The sequence below is a fragment of the Engystomops pustulosus genome, chromosome 5, assembly GCF_040894005.1.
Source record: "Engystomops pustulosus chromosome 5, aEngPut4.maternal, whole genome shotgun sequence".
NCBI classification, from domain to species: Eukaryota; Metazoa; Chordata; class Amphibia; order Anura; family Leptodactylidae; genus Engystomops; species Engystomops pustulosus.
The window spans coordinates 81,685,875-81,709,300 of NC_092415.1; the positions used below are offsets into that span (position 1 = coordinate 81,685,875).

A 23,426-nucleotide genomic window follows, 5' to 3' on the forward strand; every position below is an offset into this window, starting at 1 on the left:
ATGTTTACAAGAATGACCGAGGAGGAAGGGGATGTTGTAGCCTGTCTCGGGAATACCTGGCTGACTCAATTCACAGGATTACTATGCAGAGTGTTGGGGGTGGGAGGTCATTTTATAATGCACAGGAGCCGCAGACTCATTTCAATATCCTCATGCAGAGCAACTCACTACAGTAAGTGAGGTAGAACCTTTGGTTAAGGGGCTATATGTGCCTGTCAGGTTCCCTTTGAAGAAAATCTATTATCAAAATCAAGCATGATAAACCAGGGACACTTGTTTATAGATCCAGGCACTGTGACTGTGGTAATCTTCTTATATTTATTATCTATGGCCTCTTCTAAAATAATATTTTCAAATTATGCTAATCAGACTGTGAGTGGGTGTTTCCAGAGCACTTCAGTGATGCCACAATGAGAAGAGCAGGTCTCCCCCCCCTTCCCTTGCTTTTTCTGCTGCTACTAGATTGGAGAGGGAGAAAGCAGGGGGAGGGTGAGACATATTCTGCCCATTGTAACAAGTGAAAAGACATATCCCCCCAGAAACCCTCAGTCTCATCATCACAATTTTAAAAGTCTATTTTAGGGTATGGTAAAACGTACCGCTAGTGTTTAGTTTACAAATGCAATGCTAGCTCCCTGGCACAATCAAATATGCATTTCCATAGAAACACATGCAATCGGTAACCAGAACTTGGTGTCTTGCATTAAAACAAGTTACTAGTTACCTATCACATGCATTTACATGGAAACGCGTATGAGATTGGGCCAAGGCACGCCCCAGGAGCTAATGTTGTGTTTGTAAACTCAACCGCACCCTCAGAAGGAAGGACGCCATGGATAACAAATATATAAAGATTACCACAGACATAGGGTCACATTTACTAAGGGTCGAGTGGTGCACTTAAAGGGCTATTAAGGAGAATATGAACCTCTTATACAAAAACACATGATGATATAAATGAATGAATATAACAAAACTCAATGACATTAGTCACAAAATGAAGCTTGATTTTATGATTTACAAAATTTATGGCCTCTCTAAAGTAGGTGGAGTTATCACCAAGAGGGCCACCATTGGAAACTACAAGTCCCAAGATCCTTTAGTTCTCGGTAACTCCTCCTCCCTCTTATGCTCTGCTCCGAGTGATGATGTAACAGTCCTGCTCTGTTACCATAGTAATGATTAGAGATGAGCGAGCACTAAAATGCTGGAGTGCTCGTTACTGGAGTCGAACCTTTTCCGATGCACGAGTGCTCGTTTCGAATAACGAACCCCATTGAAGTCAATGGGAGACTTGAGCATTTTTCAAGGGGACCAATAAAATGTGTGATTTTATTGAGAAATAAGGAAGTCAGTCCCGTCTCTTCATTTTTTTTTATTCAATGACCCATGGAGAATGACCCATGTTAAACATCTGCAATGTGTTCTTCACACATTGAAGAACATATTGCAGATGTTTCCATACATCTGCTAACTTATCAGAAGACATGAGTGCACAAAAGTGTTCTTCACAATAGTACGTGAAGAACAATATGTGTGAAGAACACATTGCAGGTGTTTCCATACATCTGCTAACTTATCAGAAGTATATTTGCATTGACTGCCATCATTAATTAATTGAAAGCTCGTTCTCGAGCAGGTGAAATACTCGTCCGAGCAACGAGCCATTTCGAGTATGCTAATGCTCGAACGAGCATCAAGCTCGGACGAGTATGCTCGCTCATCTCTAGTAATGACGTGTAACTGCCATCACTGCACATTGCCTCACTGATATAATGTCTCACCACAACACTGGCCATACTTAAACCAACCGACTACAGCTAAACATAGTGATGATCACATGACCGGCACAGCCAGGTGTAGGACATGTGACCAGCGGCCATCTTCTGTCCTGTGTCTTCTCCAGGTGGAGGAAATCAACAGCCTGATTGAAGGGCCAGTAGAATTTAATTCTTCATTACAGGGTATGTCCACAATACGTTCTGGTGAGGGGAGCAAAATTTTAAATAACAACTAATTACATAGTAGCTTATATTTTAAGGATCCATTTGTATATGAATTATGCTGATTCCTGGAATACCCTTTTAAGTCAGACTGTGCAGATTCTTCGTGGCTAAAATGGCTTGCACAGGTATATAAAAAGTGTCTGCACTGCAATTCTGTCGCACGCAACCCTTTTGTGGCACAGCTGCGCTGGCTTCCATACGACACAAATTAGGGGGTGTGCCGTCGGACCGTATTTAACTTTCAAATTGTGTTGCACGCCCTATGTAAAGGTGCACCACAGAAAAGATGGTGAAATCTGTTGGACCAGTGCAGAGAAGCGACAGATTAATGAGATCTTAGTGAATCGCCACATGCAGCATTATAGACAGACAATGCACTTTTAGTAAACTCAGATCTTGGAACACTATTGGGTGAAAACTATGCCAAATAAGTTAGATACGATATATGTGTCAGATTAATGTTCCAGCATCTACCACTCTGATAAATCGGAGAGAGGTAAACATTGTCTAGTCTGCACTAAACCCATATTGAATGTTTTAAAATCCCAGTTTTTACTTTATTATCTGGACTGCAAAATTGTAACTAATTAAACTCTAAATGCTCAACTATAATCATATCAACATTGTGTAAGCCATGTTAATAATATAACAAGTGAAAAGATTCACACAATCTCCATGACAACAATCTATATAAAGTGATATATTTGTGTAACTGTTTTGCGCTTATTCAGACTTGAAATTGCAGGACAAAAGATGATCATTACTTTGACATGCATTCTTAGACATAATCCAAACGGAGGATAAAACTTTGTGTAACTAAGTGTATTTTGATATACAGTTTTGCCTCATGAAACCTATTAGAAGAATTAAGGCAATGTTAACAAAAAACCTTGCCAAAATAAATATAGCACTTATAAAAGATCAATAGACGTTTATTTGCTACCTACAAACACAATAAAGCTTTGTCATGCCCTATAGTTTGTTGTTGTAAGTTATAGAGCTTGTGCAGCGATTCACATACTCACAGACTATGTCTAATTGTTTTTGTATTAATCGTAACCAGCGTCTATAGTATCGTATTGTCATGAATTATTGTAGTTTAGGTTTTATTGACAGGATTATTCAACTTTTTATGAGCAATTGAAACCTCAATAGTATTTTTTTTTACGTATTTAATTTTTTATTAATTTTTAGCAACGAAACAAAACAGTGCGTAAGGGAAGGAGGAGAGTAAGCACTTAAAGTCAAATAATCAGGCGCCAACATGCACCCATTTGTGGAAGGGGAAGGGGGTTACATTTGGATAATGCGACAATTTCGAACACAAAGTCTCAAGTGTACAACAACAAAAATTCAATGTACCGTTATCTACTGAAACAGGTTCACTGTAACTTAGATGCATTCTATAAAATTTCCTAAAAATGAAAGAAAAGAAAGAAGAAATAGCGGCGAGGAATTGCCAGATATGAGGAGAAATAGAGAAGGAAGGAGAGGAGAGTAGGGGAATCGAAAGAAAGAGCGCTATGCCTCCCCCCTACCTAGAGCTCAAATCTCGGTAGATTCATCATCCCGTGCTGTCAAGTCCAAGAAGCGGGGAGATGCCACAAAGGAGACCCAGTGGAACCATGTTTTCTGAGAGCGGGCGGCCCTCTTTGGATCAGTGTTCAAGAGACTTTCCATCCTTTGTAACTCGTTGACATGACCCAGCCACTGATGCATGGAGGGAGGATCGGAAGAGCGCCAGAGGGCCGGGATACAAGCCTTAGCTGCATTTAGGAGGTGACATACCAGGAACTTCCTGTACGTGGCAAGGGAAATCTCGTGGTGGTGTAACAAAATCCAGGCGGGGTCATCCCGCAGCTCGCATAATCACCCCCAGCACCGCCGTCCAAAATGGAACAAGTGAGGGACAACTCTAAAAAATTGGAAGGAGTGTGCCCTCCTCTTTACCGCAGCGTCAACAGGTCCGGGGGACATCTGGGAACATCTTGTGAAGTACATGGGGCATCCTATACCACCTGGTAAGCAGCTTATAGTTTGTCTCCTGGTAAGCTGTGCTAATTGAGGATTTGTGTGCCAGTTCGTAAATCTTTTCCCTTTGTTCTGCAGAGAGAGTCAATGTCAGGTCCCGTTCCCAGGTTCTCAGGAGGTTATATGTTAATGAGAGAGTACCCCTAGTCTGACCTTTTTGTGTGCATACCCCCTCAAAGCCTGTTAGAGACCAGCTGAAGGTGGGAGGTGGTGTGAGAGATCTTAAGTAATGTGCTCGTTGGAGACCCTGCCACATTGGCGCTCGTGGGAGATTTGGAGGGGAAACTAGCTCTGTACCTCCTCGCCACTGTCCATCCACCAGGAAGTGATGAGGCCTGAAGTGGCCAGCACTTATCCATTGCTTAAAAACCGGCGATGTGATCCCGGGTGGAAACCTGGGATTGCCAAGGATCGGTGTTAGGGGGGAGTCAGTAGGGGAATCTGCAAACACTGATCTGCAGTGTTTGAAGGCCATTAAAGTAGCATAGATGGTTGGGTGGGAAGACAGTGCCTGCCACTGTTTTGGCTCTACCCAGGGGAGGCAGGAAAGCGGAACACGAGTAAAGTGCTGCTCAATTGATACCCAAGCTTTTGTACTCCCGTGTCTACACCAGTCCACAACCCTATTCAAGTGGGATGCCACGTAGTATTGAGTGATATCTGGAAGCGCCACCGCACCCTCTCTTTTACGCAGGTATAGAATCTTTCTTTGCAATCTTGGGGATTTACCGGCCCAGACAAAGGTTGAGAATAGCCATTGAACTGAGGTCAGGAAGCTAATAGGGACTCTGATAGGTAAGGCTTGAAAGGGGTATAGAAGGCATGGAAGAACTTTCATTTTAAGGACCCCTATCCTCCCGAACCAAGAGAAGAAACCTTTTGACCACCTTTCCAAATCTATCTTAATGGCCTGTAATAATGACGGGAAGTTAATACGATAAGTCTGGTCCGGGTCTGCTGGAAGGTGAACGCCTAAATATTTTATGGCGGTAGAGGACCACTTAAAGTTAAAGGCTTGTTGAAGGGGGGCGCTCCGGTCCGGGGGAATGTTTATCAATAGAGTTTCTGATTTCTGTATGTTGATTTTAAAATTACATAATTTCCCAAAGATATCCATTTCTTTGAGGAGGTTAGGGATGGACACTTGGGGAGAGGAGAGGAAGAACATCAAATCATCAGCGTAAGCTGCTGCTTTGATTTCTTTGCCATTGCCGTCACTCCTGATATGTCCTGATTATTCCTGACCCGCCGGAGCAGGGGTTCTATCGTGAGAGCAAAGATGAGGGGGGACAATGGGCACCCCTGACGTGTTCCATTTTTAATTGGGAAAGTGTCAGAGTATAAGCCGTTCACCTTCACTGATGCCGTTGGGTTGGAGTATAATGCTCCAATCCAGCTAAGCATGTGTATGCCGAGTCCCAGATGTTGCATGACTCCAAACAGGAAAGGCCAACCTACCCTGTCAAAAGCCTTTTCAGCATCGGTGGATAGTATGACCGCAGGGAGGGCTGTTGTCTTAATTAGGTGGACCATATTCAGTGCCTTTGTGGTGTTATCCCTAGCTTCCCCTGAAGGTTTGTGCAGTTTGGTCGAAGTGAGCCAAGCTTGGCATCAGAGGGGGTTGGCTAAAATTTTGGAGAATAATTTAAGGTCTACATTAAGGAGGGATATGGGCCTGTAGCTACTGCAAGATGCAGGGTCCTTACCCTCTTTCGGCATCACTACTATATGCGCTCTAAGCGTGTCCGGGGGCATATCGCTTCCCGAGGACAGAGCGTTAAAAGCCTCAAGGAAGGGTTGTATCAGTTGGTCAGTGAACTTGCTAAAGTAATGCACTGTAAAGCCGTCCGGGCCAGGTGATTTCCCCGTTTGCATGGAGCCTAGGGCCAGTTTGAATTCCTCCACTGAAATTGGAGCTTCCAGTGCCTCAATATCTTTGGAAGGTAGGGAGGGGAGATCAGCTGAGTCAAGGTAGACCTTGATCTCCAGCCGAGTAGGGGGCTTCTGGGGCTGCAATTGGTATAATGACGCGTAACAGTCTCTAAAGGATTTGGCTATACCTGCTGGAGATATTATTTTGGATCCCCCTTTACCCACTATGTGCGGGACATAGTTGGCCGCTCTCTGTGCCCGAAGGGCGTTTGCTAGAATTTTACCCGGTTTATTGCCACATTCATAAAAAACCCTCCTACACTTAGTCAGGGATTCTTTTGCCTTTGCCAGGTAGAGGTTACGGAGCTGCTCCCGAAGTATGATAAGTAGGTCCCTGGTGGCTGGGGTCTGTATCTCTTTATGACGATCCTCCACCTCTTTGATTTGAGCCAGGAGTGCAGTGGCCTGAGTGTATCTTTCCCGTTTTACCCTCCTGCCTATACGCATAGATACATCTCTGATGACGCACTTATGGGCCTCCCAGCAGATTAATGGATTGGTGACTGATTTAGGGTTTGTGGAGAAATAATGACTGAGTTCGCCCACCACCTCCTGCACATGTAAGGGATCTTGGAGAAGGAAGTGATTAAGGATCCACCTACCCAGTGAGTGGGAAGGAGGGGCCAGGTTCAGGGTGATGGAGATGGGCGAGTGATCAGATAGAGGGGATGTATGTATGTCTGCCTCCATTACCCTATCTAGGTGAAAATGGTCTATGAAAAAGTAGTCAATCCTAGAGAACATATCGTGGGTGGCTGAATAGTATGTGAAGTCGCGTGAGCTCGGGTATAGGGACCGCCACACATCTATCAGTTGCCCCCTAAGAAACATGTCTTTACTTCGACGTGTCTGGGCCCGTGACAGGTATGTGGAGCCGTTAGAGACATCCATGTCCGGGACATAGTTACGTTTAGATCCCCTCCTAAGATCAGGATCCCCTCCTGAAAGGAGCTTAGCTCCTCTAGGATATTTGCAAGCGCAGTGGGTTGCCCCACATTGGGCAGGTAGAGATTTGCGAGTGTGACGGTCTGACTCAATAGCAGTTCTAACTCTGATCTACTATAAAGTTTCCAATTAATATCTTTACGAAATAACCCATAAGTCATTGGACGTATTGGTAAAGTTGTTACCACAGTTCCCAACATGCTGCCGCTTCTCCCCTTCTTTCTCCCCCCCTTCCATACTATCTTTGTTTTCTCATCCCACCTCTACTTCTGTCCCTTTAACCCCCCATTGCTTCCTGCAAAGTACTATCTTTGATGTAACATTATGGGGCAGATTTATCAAGCTGTCTAAAAGTCAGAATATTCTTAGTTGCTCATGGCAACCAATCACAGCTCTCCTTTAAAATATTTGTGAGCACTGGTAAAATGAAAGCTGAGCTGTAATTGGTTGCCATGGGCAACTGAGAATATTCTGACTTTTAGACAGCTTGATAAATCTGCCCTATATGCTTGCAGAGTTGGACTGGGTTACCTGAGGGCCCTCAGTGAAATTCATTTTGGGGGCCTGCCTACTGCTCCAAATATTTTGGGATAAGGTATTTTCCAGGCACTGATGGTGGTAGCAATAAAATAAAGGATAACCTAATCCCTTTCTGCTTCCCTGTAGGCAGTGCACACACATCTTGGTTTGTGTATAGGGGCCATAATATTTCAGAGCATTAATGTTAGAGATAGTATAAGAATTACCCCTGGTTTCCCAGGATTTCTGCTGGTGGCTGGGCTGTGGTTAGGTATGTAAGTGTTAGCACTCCACACCAAGCTACCAATAAAAAAATGCTGAAAATCTTTACAATAACTGATTAAAATAACCCCACACTCTGGAGTCCCCACACCACATAGACAAGTTTCATATAGAACGGGTTAGTCAGTGAATACAATACTGATCTGACACAGGCATAAGTAAAATCTAGGATCTAGCACCTAACAGGTGACATGTATTGTCCTTTAAATCCAAATTCACAGCAAAGTTACTTTGGATAACAAAACCCCCCACACTGCGCCCCTAAAAATACCGCAGTGACCCACACTGTGCTGCTAAAGAATGTACATAGCAAAACTGGCCTCATTGTACCCTTCCCCAATATAGCCCACTAAAAAACCACTGTGTGCCCCTTGCATATATACAAAATTAAATTGTGACCCCTAAATACATTACTATACCACAGTCCTGGTCTGAATAAGTTATTCTGTACCCCTAAAACTGATATGTAGTGCCCCCCAATAAATTACATAATGTATAGTTCCCATAAGAATTGTTTTATATATGTGTTCCCCTTTAATAAATTATTGTAGCTATTTAAAGAGGACCTGTCACCCTGAAAAAGTGCACCAGGAGCTGCTTACTAAAGTAGTGCTAAAACAAACGTAGCAGTGCTATACTGTTAGCGTTATCGGAAACCTCAGATAACGCTAACTAACACCGCTGCAGTGTACAGTACTAACGCCGGACTGCTCTCAAAGCGGTCCAGTGTATTCATGAGGGGGCGGTCTGTGGCGCTGCCTCTTCCACGGACCACCCCGCTCACTCTATAGGCCGGCAGTGACTGCAGCAAGTCATGCGGCAGTCACCTCCCCCAAAACCGCCCCTAAACCTGCCCCCTCATTAATACTAAAGAGGTCTGGCGTTAGTACTGTACTTCGCAGAGGTGTTAGTTGGCGTTATCTGAGGTTTCCGATAACGCTAACAGTATAACACTGCTGCGTTTGTTTTAGCACTAGGAGCTGCTTATATTTTCAGGGTGACAATCCTCTTTATTGCCACTTTTTATTTTTCTATACAGTGCCACCTAATCAATTATTTTATATAAAATGTATCATGTCCTAATTATTATTATACATATAATCCCCTTCAAATGTTTAATATGCATATAAAATTCCTTAAATTATACATGTATACATTGCGACTTCGCCCCAAATTGTCAGTAAAGATTATCCCAGTAAACCAGCAGCATCTAATCCCCTTTCTTTATAACCACTTGCTGAATGCTGTTCCAGCTTGGAAAAAATTAACTTTTAATCCATGTAGTAAGGAGCATCACAGGATCTGGTTTGGCAGGAGCTGCCAAAATTCAAACTCTGCACCCCCCTCTTTTGCGACTGATGTCTCTACCTTCAAACTGCCTGGCATTTCTGTAGCGTTTAAAACTTTCCAGACATCCTGATGAATCACGCATGTGACACGTATACCGGGTGCCATTGTGTGTCATACATTGCAGAGTGCCAGAGTCCATGCACTGGAATCCAGGATGCACAACACATGTGCAACACATCAGAAAAGCCAGGCAGTTTGAAAGTAGAGAAGTCAATCACAATGGCGGGAGTGCTGAACTTGATTCTGGTGTTCAACCTCCTAACTGTGTGATGCTCCTTAAAACACAGATTAGTTGATTTTTTCCACTCTGCAACAGGACTTAAATATAAGGAAAGTGGATCACATGCTGCACACAGAACTGTTTTACTGGGAAAGTCCCTGCTGACTAGTTCTCTTTTAATTGATTTATTTCTGTATGCTGCCCCCCAAATATTTTATATTCTGTGTCATCTCTTTGCATTTTCCAAACTAGGCCACCTCATGAATTATACACACTGAACCCCCTAATTTATTATATACACTGAGCCCCCCCATTTATTATGTACACTGAGCTCTATACACTGGGCCGCTCGGTTAGTTGTCTCCTGATTTATTATCTACATTGAACCCCCTCCTTATTAGTACACAGTGAGACCCCTTATTAATTGTACACACTGGACCCCCTCATTAATTGTACATACCGGGTCCCCTCATTGATTGTACACACTGAGCCCCCTCATTAACTATATAGACTGGGCTCCCAGATTAATTGAACACACTGGGCCCCTCTTTAATTGTAGATACTGAGTCCCTTGATTAATTGCATACACTGAGACCCCTCAATTATATACATTAGACCCCCTCATCAATTGTATACCCTAGGTCCCCTCAATTATACACATTCGGTCCCATTATTAATTGTATACCTTTGGCCCCTTCATTAACTGTATAAACGGAACCCCTTATTAATCAAACACAGTGAGGCCCCCATGAATTTTGCTAATTATGTGAATTTCAATGAGTAAACTGAGCCTAAGCCTCCAAATTTTATTTTAAAAGACAGGTAAAATCTACATTGTCCAATCACAATTGTGAAAGGAAAAAAGTAATACGCAAATTTGCAACCCCTTTTACTGTAGGGAAACAAACAAGTCCTACTCCTAACATAGTCATAGTAATCCCCCACTAGCAGTTTGTCCAATAGAGAAAGGTACATGAGAACCTACAGTTCCCATAAATCTGGTTCCAACTGTTTAACAGATTGTATATAAATTCATATGCTAATACATTTTATGCATTACTAATAGATGTTTGGGGAGATTGTTAAGGATTATGCTTTTTGACAATACATGGGATACATTACACTGTTCCTACCCTTTTGCTCTGCTGTCTGTGCTCACTATTAATCAAAGATGTCTATTTGTGTTGTGTGCATGACCACTACAATTATTGAAATAGCTGCAATGTACTGTCCAAAAGATTAAATCCTTCTCCATCTTCAAATACCCCTATTTCAAGTGATGAAGTGATAAGTAAATCCTAAATTATGACTGAAGGGAAAGAATGTGAGTTTATACAGACAGGTGTCCTGTGAAATGAAGCAGAACTAAAAGCAATAACTTTCCTTTCTCCTTGACGTGCTTGTCATTCTTTGTCCATGTCTAGTAAAATACAGTAATACCATTCTTTAAGCACGGGAAATAAAAGTGTATCTAGACACCTGCAAAAAGCAGTTAAGGTAAACTGTGAACACTTGTAAAGTATATTTAAATAGCCTGTTCATGTCATGATATGTAATGGCATAAATGTAATGTTGGGTTTAGGCCTAAGGCTGTGAATTAGCTTTTTTTGTGGTCAACTCACAGCCTTATTGGGATTCCTGCCTGTGTCTGTGGCATGGGCAGTCATTTTCTATAGACATTAGCAGTGTCAGGGGTTATCACGTGGTGATGTCATATCACGTTCTGTACATTTGGTCTAACAGATGGGTTTAGCTGCTGCTGACCAAATAAAATTATATCTAATAATAACCTTAGTAACCATTTTTTTCTGTTTTGCTGCATTGTTTCTGTTAAAATTGGGTAAATTATTTATAAACTTCTCCCCTATAAGTCCACAAGACACAGTCACTGTGGTTTAACCAAACTTATCTGGCAGGTAACCACCGGTGACTTACAGGTGAAGCATAATGGATGGGATTAAATTTTGCTATTATTGTCCTTAAGAATATTAGAATTTGTAATGCAAAAAGAGACGGCAGAGAAAGTCCACCGCAAAAGCCACTCTTTCTAGAGGATTTTTTTGGAAGACATGAAAAACACCAGGAGCTGCAAATAAAAAACCTGAAATTGGTTGTCTTTTAGGCAAGTGTTTGCAGTAGAATGTCTTAGATGGACAATCCTCCACCACTTTCCTGCACCTCTCTCACCCTGCGTAGGTCACAATAGAGAACAGGTATAAGAATTTGTCTAACCACATTGACAAAGGGGGTACAAGTATACCTTCAAATGATAAGAGGAGACTGCAGATATTTCAAACTTATCATTATTAAAGTAAAAGTAGATTGTATCATAGAGAAAGGCATAGAAATAAATGGAATGAAGGAAATGGAACTGAAAGGAAATTTAGGGTGTGAACCCTACTGGGGACGGTTTGTGAAGACAATGGGGGAAATATACCAAACCCTGCCTCCAGAATTTTGACTTCAAAAGGTTTATATATTTATACCACTTTCTGTTGTTTCTATATGGCAGGAAAGTGGCTGTTAATCCGGATGTATCAACTGAGACACATTTGATAAATTTGGCACAAATTATTACACCGCATACTCTAGTAAGACGGACTTTAAAAAATCCTATGATAATAGATTCCCACCAATGTCTTTAAAGCACTACTGAATATATTGGTGCTATACAGACAAAGGAATAAAGTGCAATATGAAACACTACCTGTGGACAGGTGTGGCACTGGATTGAGGAAAAACATGTCCGCCCATTTGGCTAATTGTGGACAAAGCTAAATACAGTGATAATGTATACTTTCTTAGAATGTTACACTATAAACAAAATCATTCTGGTCAGGAGATTGCAACATCTTGGGATTGTTATCTATATGACAACTACAGTATATGAAAGTCGAGCTTTTAACTTGAGCATTTCCATAAATGTTATGATGAATGGGTTAAATCTACGGTTCCCTAAGAATGTTTATAAATGATGAAATGGATTATGCTGTCTTCTAATTGTCAGAGGTGTAGACAGTAGAGTATGTGCATGATTATGACATTCATGTGGGTGTTCAGTCTAGTAGAGATTTGTGGTTACATTAGCGTGGAGATAAGAAGCAATGAAGATGAGTGAACTGTCAGCTGAGCCTCCTTCTCCTGCAAGGTGAGCAGTCTTCTAGAGTAACCAGATCTGCAGACTCTTTACTCTGTCTTTATTATTTCTCACGCAAATCACATACTTTTCATGTTATGAAGTTTATGGAATTCCCTTCAACCATCACAAAGCAAAGTGCTGAATCACTGCACACGTCACACACAGGAATGAAGTTTTTTCAACCATTTTATTTGAAAATAAGCTGTATGTCTCAATAAAATACATAAAAAAGATCATTATAAAAAGGCAATCTCTGCTCAGTAGTGGCAGTGCTGGCAGTGGCATTGGTACACCTGCAGGAAGTCCACATGCCTGGCTCGATTCGAGCTTTTTAGAAGCCATCTGTTTAATCATTGGCCCACCACAGTTCTTTTGTGGCAACTTGGCATCACAGAATTAACTATAAATAATTTAAGAAACAATATATTTGGCACAGTAGTGTTTACAGTAGAAATGGCCTGGAAATTTAGCACTGTTCATCACAAATGCAAAGAAAAAATAAAAATCAAGATTTTAGTTATTGCTTGTAGGGCAACAGTAGAATTCTCATCTCACAAATGGCACATAGTTTGAAACATAGAAAGGGTGACAGCCAGAGAGGTGGCCCAGTCGAGGTAAAAACAACGGGATATTGTGTTCTGTCCACTAAAACAGTTAATAATATACTTAGAAAGTGCAGCTGAAGGTCACTTAGACATTTTAGAACACATATACACCAGTGCAGTCTCTGTGGCACAGCCACACTTATAGTTACATATCATATGGGTCTGGACCTTGATATAGACCCTGGTCATTGAAAGGACTTACAATCACATTAATAAGGGCTAGGGGCTTTTAAGACAAGGACATAACAATAGAAGAATACTATAAAATAGTATAAATTTTAAATAGTCTCCCCTGATGTTGGGGTGGTTATTATAGGCACTTGTCAGTAATAGAAAATCAAGGCACTGAAATGGGTGGGATGACCCAAGATACACAGAAATGTATTTATGCATTACAAGGTAGCCTGATCAATGGATCCCCTTCACAACAAATTATTTGCAAATAAATCATGCCATAAATATGATTGGACACAGTGGATGCTACAACTAACATACCTTCCCTGGCCCACTCCCCCCTTCATTGTCATGCTAACAATGTCTCAGGTCGGTATGGTTGGTATGATCCAGAAGATCTCATGGTGCACAGGATTTCATTACTTCCCATGTGTTCTGAGAAAGACTTGGCAGTGCTGGGTTGAAGGTATAGGTGGGGGTGCTGGGAGGAAGTACGCCTGGACTGATGATGCTCCTCCCTGGGGTCTACAGGCAGCTGCTGTCCTTCATTCCTGGGATCCACCAAGAGTAGCAGAGCTTCAGGCATGCAATACCTATAAAGTTGTAAGTGCAGAGAAGCTGCAGTGCTACTTAGGGGGTTAAGAGGGAAGAGGGCAGGTGAATGAGGCAGTGTAGACGATGGGGAGTAAGAAAGAAGAGGATAGGAAGGGACTGAAGGAGGGGAGTGCAATAAAGCACCTGCAGACCACATGATCTTTCCACCTGATGACTTGGAGTCTTCTTCTCGGCTCTCTCTTTTGTGGAATGGTTTGCTGAGGATGCTATCAATTGCAAAGGAGCTGGAGAACTTGGTTCCTGGACTTGTCTCCTTGGAGGAGCTGCTGGTGCTGATGGAGGAGGATGGAGAGGAAGGTGGCATCAGTAGTCTGCTGGAGGAAGAGACTGGCCCCTGGCTGGTACCAGGTGATGGCAGAAGAGGGTGGTTCTGGTGATCAGAAAGCCCGTGCAGCTCCTGGTCTTTAAGGCACTTGGTGACCCTATTCAGCCTCTTCCTCCTGCGCCTGAACACCCCATCAGCAAAGGTGTACTCACTGTTGGGGTTGAGCATCCAGTAGTTGTCCTTGCCCCAGGGGCGTGATGGGTCTCGGAGCACTTTGACAAAGCAGTCATTGAGGGAGAGGTTGTGGCGGACAGAGTTCCTCCAGCCGGTGTACTGGCCTCTAAAGAACGGGAACTTCTTCATCAGGTAGTCATTGATCTCCGCCAGGGTGAGGCGGCCGCTGGCCGAGTCTCTGATGGCCATGGCTATGAGGGCGATGTACGAGTAGGGCGGCTTGGGGCGCCGGGTGTAGGTCTTGGCTTTGCCCGCCTCGGCAGTTTGGGCTCTGCACCCTCCAGGTATGTCGGCATCCTCCTCTTCCCTCTCGGAGCCGGCTCTCGCCTCCTCCTCCTCCTCCAGGCTGCCGCTGTCCGTGTCCATCTCGGCGTCTCTGGGGCACAGGACGGGCGCAGGGCTGTTGGCTCCAAAGTCTCCGTCAGAGCCCAGCTCATCGTCCCGGCTGGAGAGGGGGGATGGCAGGCTGCCCTCCTGGTCGCTGCTGCCGCTGCACACCTTGTCCACGTAGGTGGATGATCGGGAGAAGACCTCCACACTCATCTCTGTCTGCTCAGGTAGCGGTGCCCAGTTACTGCTATGTCACTCGGCCAGCCGTGCCCACATGATCGCCACGCTGGTGGCTTGTCAGTGCAGCTTATTATTATTACAGTACACTGGTCCCGTGCTGCCTTCTCTCTGTTATAATAGACAGGTGGGCGGGGCTGCCGAGCTCACCTACTCTATCTCCAGCCAATCTCACGCTCAGTCAACAAGAGGGGGAGGGAGCAGTTAGTGGTAATTAGGATCCAGGAGACGTCTAATTACCTGGCACATGTGTCACTATATGATCGCAGGTGTCTCCAGGTGTAGGGAGCGCGGTGACTAGTAGGGGGCAGAGCTGCTCCAGGTAGAGCTCACCTGCCGTGTACCTGGATCGTGAGATGTCCCTTCTCCAGCAAAGCGAAATAAATCTATCTCCCCAATCCACCCTCTAGCTAAATCATACATCATATTCATTTTAGATTCCCCCGATTTATTACAATAAAATGACATTCATCATAAAGTGTACATGTGTACACACACTGTATGTGAGATGGGAGGGAGGTCTTGGATGTGAGAAGTGCAATGATCTGAGCCCCAGTCAATGCTTGGGGTAGGTTTCCTGTGCTTCCTGCCTTTGTTGTGAGCTGCAAGGGATAGGGTCATATCTTCTAATCTACCTTTGATGTTTATTTTATTACCTTTCCAGCATTTGTGTAAGAACTGTGCACATTGTCTCTTATCTTCAATCAAAGGACTTAAAAGTAGTTTCCAAACCTTATAGGTAAACACATCCAAATCTGTTTCAATAAGAAGGGTCTCCCATCACAACTCCACATGACAGAGGAAAGGTCAAAGTGAGGGGGGAAAGAATAATCCTCCCAGCAAGGACTGACTTATTCATGTGTAGCACCGAGTAGAATAGTGAGACAGAAAGAATTAACTCATACATGATATTACATCAGAATAATATCTCAGAACAACAAAAACATCAGTACATCAGAATGTCAATAAAGTAAACTTGTCATCCTAAGGAATTAAAAAAATGTATGCTTTATAATAGTATCTATATATCTATCAACAGAAAATTCAAGCAGCATAACCATAGAGAGTATTGAGTGCATGTTATCCAGAGCTGGGAGTCTGATCCTCCACAAGTAACATCCAAAAAACAATAACAGCACTATCAAGGATCAGGTGGAAAGCTCACATTTGGAGCTGAAATGTTGCTCTAATACTGGAATAAATCCATTGAGACACCTTTTTTCACCTGATCCCTGGGAGTGCTGTTATTGGTTTTTTTAAAAAATCTATTTACAATATGTACTTTATCATTCTATTTATTTTCTACATATCTACAATGTATCTTAATGTATCTAATAGCTTTCTTTCTACAATATCTATCTGTCAATGTATCTATCTATCTATCCATCCATCCATAAATCTAATATCTATCTAATTCTAAATCTATCATTAGTAAGTTAATATATTCTACTTTGTTTTATTTTAATGTGTTATATATCTTAATCATTTTAATAAAATACTTTATATGTTTCTTCCACTGAATATTACCCTACCAATGCATTACTTGTTTTGCCATTATATAGAAGGCCATGCTACCATGAATCATACAACCTTACAATAAAGTAGTGGAAGATCTTATTCCATGAAATCACAGAACCACTAGAGATTCCTGTGGATCATTTGCTGAAGCAGTGACAGCAGTCAGAAAGGTCACCATTGTATGTGCCTTGCTAATCTCTTGTCTCCTAGAAGGACCATTCATCTTTGCTGCAGGAAGTTATTCTACAACTTTTGTGTCCCTGCTGCCACTTTCAGCTGGGAATGCCAGCAGCATAAAGGATGTTCCGGTGACAATGACAGGACAAACATCCCTGCCTGCTGCTGATGCATCTCCTTATCAGCTCCTCAGCCTTGTCTAGACACCTGTGGAGAGTGGAAGCTGCTGGGCTTGTTTATACAGTTCAGGTTGTTTTGCTGCATTGGTTGGGACATCATTTTTCATGTTTAGCTGCAGGCTGGAGATGACTCCCCGGGAATGAGGAAGCCAAGGGCTCACAATGCAGCGCTAATACTACCTGTAAATGTGAGCTCCAGCACTGGGAGAATGGGTGTAGTCCTCCGCTGCACACAGACAGTAATTGGTTTTGATGACATACTGCAGAATTCTGAAATCATGTAAGAAACAATTTACAACAAATGTAATCCCACTACTCTAATACTATTTTACCTTCTGGAACACTCCCTCCACTCTAAGGTTTGTAATAACAAGGCGCTCAATGCTCTAGATCAAATTATCTATCTATCTATCTATCTATCTACCTACCTACAAAAAGTAGAGTTCAAGTCCGCACAGCTTTGTGGAACCCCTAAGGAAGGGGGTGGGGGGTGCAGAGCCCACCAAGGCCCTGGCTTGGTCCTTACGCAGATATGAATTGGAAAAAGCGAGCAGCACTCCAGAGGTAGAATTCAAAAGTTGGTGATCTTTATTGAGGCAAGTGGCAACGTTTCGGTGTTGGACAACTTTTTCAAGCAATTTGACAAGTGAACCACACAGGGTATATAAAGGACACCTGGCATACAATGCATATAAGGGAGTGTGTCCTTAAAGTGCAAGTGCAGTTGAGATCGTGAACATACATTGTTATTTCATCATAAAATTCATATACATTAAAGTGCATAAGTAATACAGATGTATATAAACATCCCCATATGTTATACATACAATAATAAAGTGCATCATGATTAGAATAAAGTGCAAGTATTGTGTTACTGAGTGTACACAAAAGGGTTAAAATTACTCAGTATACTTGTGGGAGAGATCACCCAGGGTGGAAGTGTTGAAGATTGTATATCCGCACTAAGATCACATTAATGTTTGGGGAGGTCGAGTGGCAAACAAAAATGTTTACAATGTTTGCAAAATGTTTACAGTGTTGTTTACGAATGGTTTTGTTTACAAAAAATGTAAACAGAAATGTAATAAAACATGATGAATAATAAACAGAACGTCCGTGTCAATGTTTGAGGAGTACTTGTATTAAGTGTGAGGTACCACAGTGTTGGTCCTCTGGCGGTCTGTATAACTGCTAGTGATATCATCGCCTCCCCATCAACATGGAGTAAAGGCGGTCAATAGAAATGCATCCAAAAGGTGTCAGAAAAATATCTCAGCACCAAAATACAAAATATATATACACTGGGTCTGAAATGCATTGTGCATATAGCACTTCTTAATGTCAGAAGGGTGGTGTTAGTGCTCCTCTGTGGATGCTGTGATTATTATACATGCTCCATCAGACATGGGGTGAGCACTGCCACTATTAGGGGATATACTTATATAGAGTCCCCATGACATTTACTTTCACTAGTGCTGTATGCACTTCAGACCCAGTGTATATATATTTTGTATTTTGATGCTGAGATATTTTTCTGACACCTTTTGGGTGCATTTCTATTGACCACCTTTACTCCGTGTTGATAGGAAGGCGATGATATCACTAGCAGTTATACAGACTGCCAGAGGACCAACACCGTGGACGTCACTCTTAATACAAGTACTCCTCAAACATTGTCATGGACATTCTGTTTATTATTCATAATATTTGTTTACATTTTGTAAACAGAAACATTTGTAAACACAATTGTAAACATTTAGTAAACATTGCAAACATTTTTGTTTGCCAGGCGGCACTCGCCAAACATTAATACGTGATCTTGATGAGGATATCCAATCATAGGTGAAATCAACACTTCCCCCCTGGGTGATCTCTCCCACAAGTATACTGGGTAATTTTAACCCTTTTGTGTACACTCAGTAACACAATACTTGCACTTTGTTCTAATCATGATGCCCTTTATTATTGTATGTATAACATATGGGGATGTTTATATACATCTGTATTACTTATGCACTTTATTGTATATGAATTTTATGATGAAATAACAATGTATGTTCACGATCTCACTTTAAGGACACCGCCCTTTATGCATTGTATACCAGGTTTCCGTTATATACCCTGTGTGGTTCACTTGTCAAATTGCTTGAAAAAGGTGTCCAACACCGAAACATTGCCATTTGCCTCAATAAAGATCACCAACTTTGGAATTCTACCTCTGGAGTGCTGCTCGCTTTTTCCAATTTGTATCTATCTACCTATCTATCTACCTACCTACCCATCCACCCAACATTCTGTCCATCTAGTCATCTCACTACTTTTCCTACAAAACTGCAAAATTAACCTACCGGTATATTTTGTACAAACTGAGAGCATTGATGGAATCTTATTAGTTTTTGATGTTCTACAAAAAACCTTCCAGCATTCCATTCATATGTTCTGCACCATAGAAATTAGGAAAGCAAAGTATCCATAATATATGCTGAAGAAAACACCACTGATCCCTGGCCAGGTAACGTTCACATTTTATTTCTGAATTCAGCCTTAGGGAAACATTTTTGTTACTATGTTCTGTTGTAAAAACAAAGAAAATAAACTATGTGACATGTTCTCCCATGTTATCCCAGTTACAGCAAGCCATGTAAGAGGCAGTTAGACGTATAAAGCTTTTGGTTACAAAATAATTGTGCAAGAATTAAATACACAGATATAGTTGTACTGTATGTACTGTAATTCTGGGATTCCCTTATGGGGGTTTCCAGATCAGTTATTGATTTCTTCATTGCCTTCTTCAACATTTAGTAAAGGTTCTTTGGAAGATTTCTTAAAATAGTTGTTAAAAGGCTGGGTTTGTGTTTTTGAAAATTTAATTTGAGAAATTTTCTGTGAATTATTTTGCTACTTTTCAAGAAGTAGTTGTAGCAAGAAGGTAGATTTCCTTCTAGGCAAATGGACTGCCAGGGGATGTGCTTAAAAACACACATCTTATTGTAAATTAGGCACAAACCCATAATATATCCACAGTACTGTATAGTAATTGAGAAATCCTCCCTTTGACTTTGTATTGGTAGTAAAGCTTATATGGTAAAGCAGCGTTCAGGCCCATTTCCATGTATAAATCACTCTTTAATTTATACAAAGTCGACTGATCACAGAGATAATTACTTAATTGTTATTTTAAGTGCTGAACTTAATTAAAAGTAATCATTTATCTACACTTGTACATTACATCTGACATTGTTAGATATCGATGTCGTGCTCTCTACATTTCCTATACAAGTATAAGTGTAAGGACAGATGTAGGTATAGGAACAAATATATATAAAAAATGGTATACAAAGGATTAATTAAAATGTACGTATTAATAATCCAAGAAATCTGGATCAGCACCCATTGCTGTATGAATATATTCATTTATTTATATATGCGGAAATTCCTTAGATCTTTAGATCTTGATGTAGAAATGATTTTGTTTTTGCTAACATAAAGTAACATTGTTAACAAGTTGTGAAGCCAGCTTCTTTCTCTAAAAATTAATCCATTGAAAATTTAGTATATAACCAAAGTCACAGTAACTCATCCAAAGGTGCTTAGAAGAGGATAAAAAAGAAAACAAAAGCTTTGCAACACTTTCAGGCAATGCCTCCTTTCTCAAGCAAGCCCTAAGTAGTCTGACTAAAGTAGTCATATTGTCCATAGGTTTTACTGAAGAAGGTCTTGGCCTCCTTCCAGTTCAGTCTGTATATAGATGAAGTTTCTGCTTTCTGCATCTAATTGCAGAATAAGACTCAATTCACAAGAACGTATTGGGGGCTGTGATATAGTTACACAAATTGTGGCCAGATCACAGCTCCATAGAGGTCTTTTGCACCCGTTCAGGATGTGTTGAGCATACAGCGGCCCAGATATATTATTGTGCCTGTGCCAGTATTTTTGTCTTGTTTCCTCTTAAAATATGTGTACCTAAAGGGACGCGTGGGTGTGCGTTCCTAGTATGCAATACATTTATTACTGCGATTTACACATTTGTCTTGCAACAGCATGAAGGAAAGTGCACAAAAAAGGTGCAACTGTATGCACATCCTGAAAACAGACCAGAACAATTAATAGCATGCACAACTATTAAATAATTTGGTGCAAAGTGCACATTAGTGAGACAAACTGCACAAAGGCAAATTGCACCAGTTTTCACCGCACCGCAACAAAGTTGGGCAGCTGAGCTGCAAAATATAAAGCAGGTTCTAGCTTTAGACTGATTTTCAGCATGGCCACTCCGGTTCTGTTGAAGATGGGAGGGGTGATGAGCACTTACCCCCTTCCCTTCTCCCCCCCCAGTCAAGTGCTTTGCCTGTGTTACGGCCCTGTCCTTTGCATGGGGCTTTTGGCTCATGGAAACCATTTTACCAATTATTGGTGGGCAAAACAGTTTTCTGAAACAAACATGATGAAATGGACTTTTTGCCAAACAATAATTCTCCTGAAACAATTCACCGTGGATTCTGCAGGAAAAAAAACTTTTAATATAAATAATTTAATAAGAAATAACTCCAGTAATTGAACAAATCACTGAGGTATAGCTGCACAGAGTATTTCAGGATATGAGTTCAGAAGTTTTGGGGAACTTCACAGAGCAGGTTACGTGTAGGAGAAAATGAAATATCATACATGCTTAACTGTATATTAACCTTTATTGCCTGCGACTACTGCTATTAATTACAAAATACAGTATTTGGTTGAATAAACCTTTTTTTCTATTCTTAACTATATATAATCATTTCTGATTATATATATATATATATATATATATATATATATATATATATATATATATATATATATAATTTTGTAGGTGTTGGTTCATATCATATGTTCAAAACCAGGGTAAATGCAAATGCATTATATCATTTGTTCTATATATAAGTCCTTGTGAATGTACAAAATTAATCATCTTTCCAGGTAGCTTCCTAAATTACACCATGTTCCATATACATCTAATTAGTAAATTAAAATTCCAAGCAATATTCTCATCAGTGAAATTCCTCTGCAGTTATGAAGACTTAGCACATTACATCCTGAACTGAGTCTGGTTATGTCTGGCTAGGGTATATTTACATATACACTGTATGAACAGAAATACCTGGACACACGTATTTATAATTGAATTTGTGTTTAATTATGTCCTATTGACACGGGGGTACAAAATCCAACCCACAGAAATGGAGTCTGCTTTTACTTTCAATTAAGAAATAATGGTTTAAAGACCCTACTGAATTCCAGCCTATTGTTATAATGGGATGCTATCATTGTAAAACTGATTTCTCTGATCAAGCAGTAGAAAGCGAGTCTTATATCACCTCGCACAATGCCAAGTGTCAGGTGAAGCGATGTAAAGTTCATTGCCCCTGGACTTTGGAGTAGTGAACCTGAACCAGTTGTGTGGAGTAATGAATCACACTTCTCTGGGGCACAACATTGTAGGTTTGCTGGTGTATTTCCTCTGTATTTTGGATTGGATTTGTATTGTATGGACACGTTATCATCACTTTAGGATTGTCATTTAGGAAAAAGAGCACGAACATGGTAAACAATTAGACATTCTCAGAGTAACCATTTTACAGACTGTTTTCTTATTTTCACTGGTGGATGGACTTCTTTAAGACAGACCACAGTAAGCAAAATGACAAACTTTTAAACATCATATAAAATAAGCAAGCAAATGGTATAATCAGTGGTAAAAGACCCATAACCCTTATTTTCCTGGTGCTTCATTTTCTGCCCTACCAAACAGAAAAAAGTTTGTATATTGTGTGTGAATTTTTTGCCAACTTTAGAACAATTCAGAAGCTTAAATCAATCTAGTATGCAATGGGATGATCATACACATCTTGAAAGCCAACATCTTGGATCAAGGGCTAGTTTTTCCAATGGGAAGATGGTCATGAAGCATGACAGAGAAGCCAAAATTGCCGGAGAAATCAATTGCCACAATAAGATTCGTAATTTCTCTTGTTGGTCACAAGTTATCAGCACAGATGTTCTCCATAATGATTAGATCCAGCACCTTCATCTCTATATAGCACCATGTAAAACAAGTCAAATAGTTGTATATCACAGGGAATATTCACAGTTTTTTTTAACAAATCTCTCTCTAAATCTCTCAAATTTGATACGTCAATTGATTTATCAGGGAATTCTGTTTTTCTTTGATATGTTACATGACCACCTTCCTATAAGTAAAACCTTTGATCTAATATGGCTGCATTCAAGAAAGTGTTCTGAAAATAGCCTTAAAACAGAGGCTCTTCCCCCATTACTTGTTGAGATATTCAGATCTATCATTTTCTTTTTTTTAGAAAAAAGGTGTCCTGGGCACTTTGACTGAGGCCGTATGCACACAACTGAGTGCAATACAAACCACAAACAGGGGAAAAATTGCAGCCCGTATTGCACAGGAGGACATAGTAAGATTATCACCGCTCGTCTCGCCCATGTTCAAAGGACCTGTATAATTTGCTGCGCGGCAGCTAAGCCCGTTCGTAGTACGGTGCATCTAACCATGGACAATAGACCTCTGTAGGGGTCATGAGCAACCTGAAATTTCTGTGGCTAGCTCACAACTCCAAATAGAGTTGTTTGCAGGAGGTATAACCCTGTATAATTTACACCAC

The 23,426-nt window shown here is 41.1% G+C and overlaps 1 protein-coding gene and 1 long non-coding RNA gene across 2 annotated transcripts in view; one reads left to right on the forward strand and one right to left on the reverse strand.

The window, feature by feature from the left end:
- The window catches only part of LOC140132979 (uncharacterized), a 60,754-nt gene that overhangs the window by 23,062 nt on the left and 14,266 nt on the right, over window positions 1-23,426 (forward strand). The window lies entirely within an intron of this gene.
- On the reverse strand, window positions 12,593-15,006 carry FOXQ1 (forkhead box Q1). The gene has a single exon (XM_072152477.1). It carries the CDS (start codon window positions 14,858-14,860, stop codon window positions 13,553-13,555), a length of 1,308 nt encoding a protein of 435 aa, XP_072008578.1. The 5' UTR covers window positions 14,861-15,006; the 3' UTR covers window positions 12,593-13,552.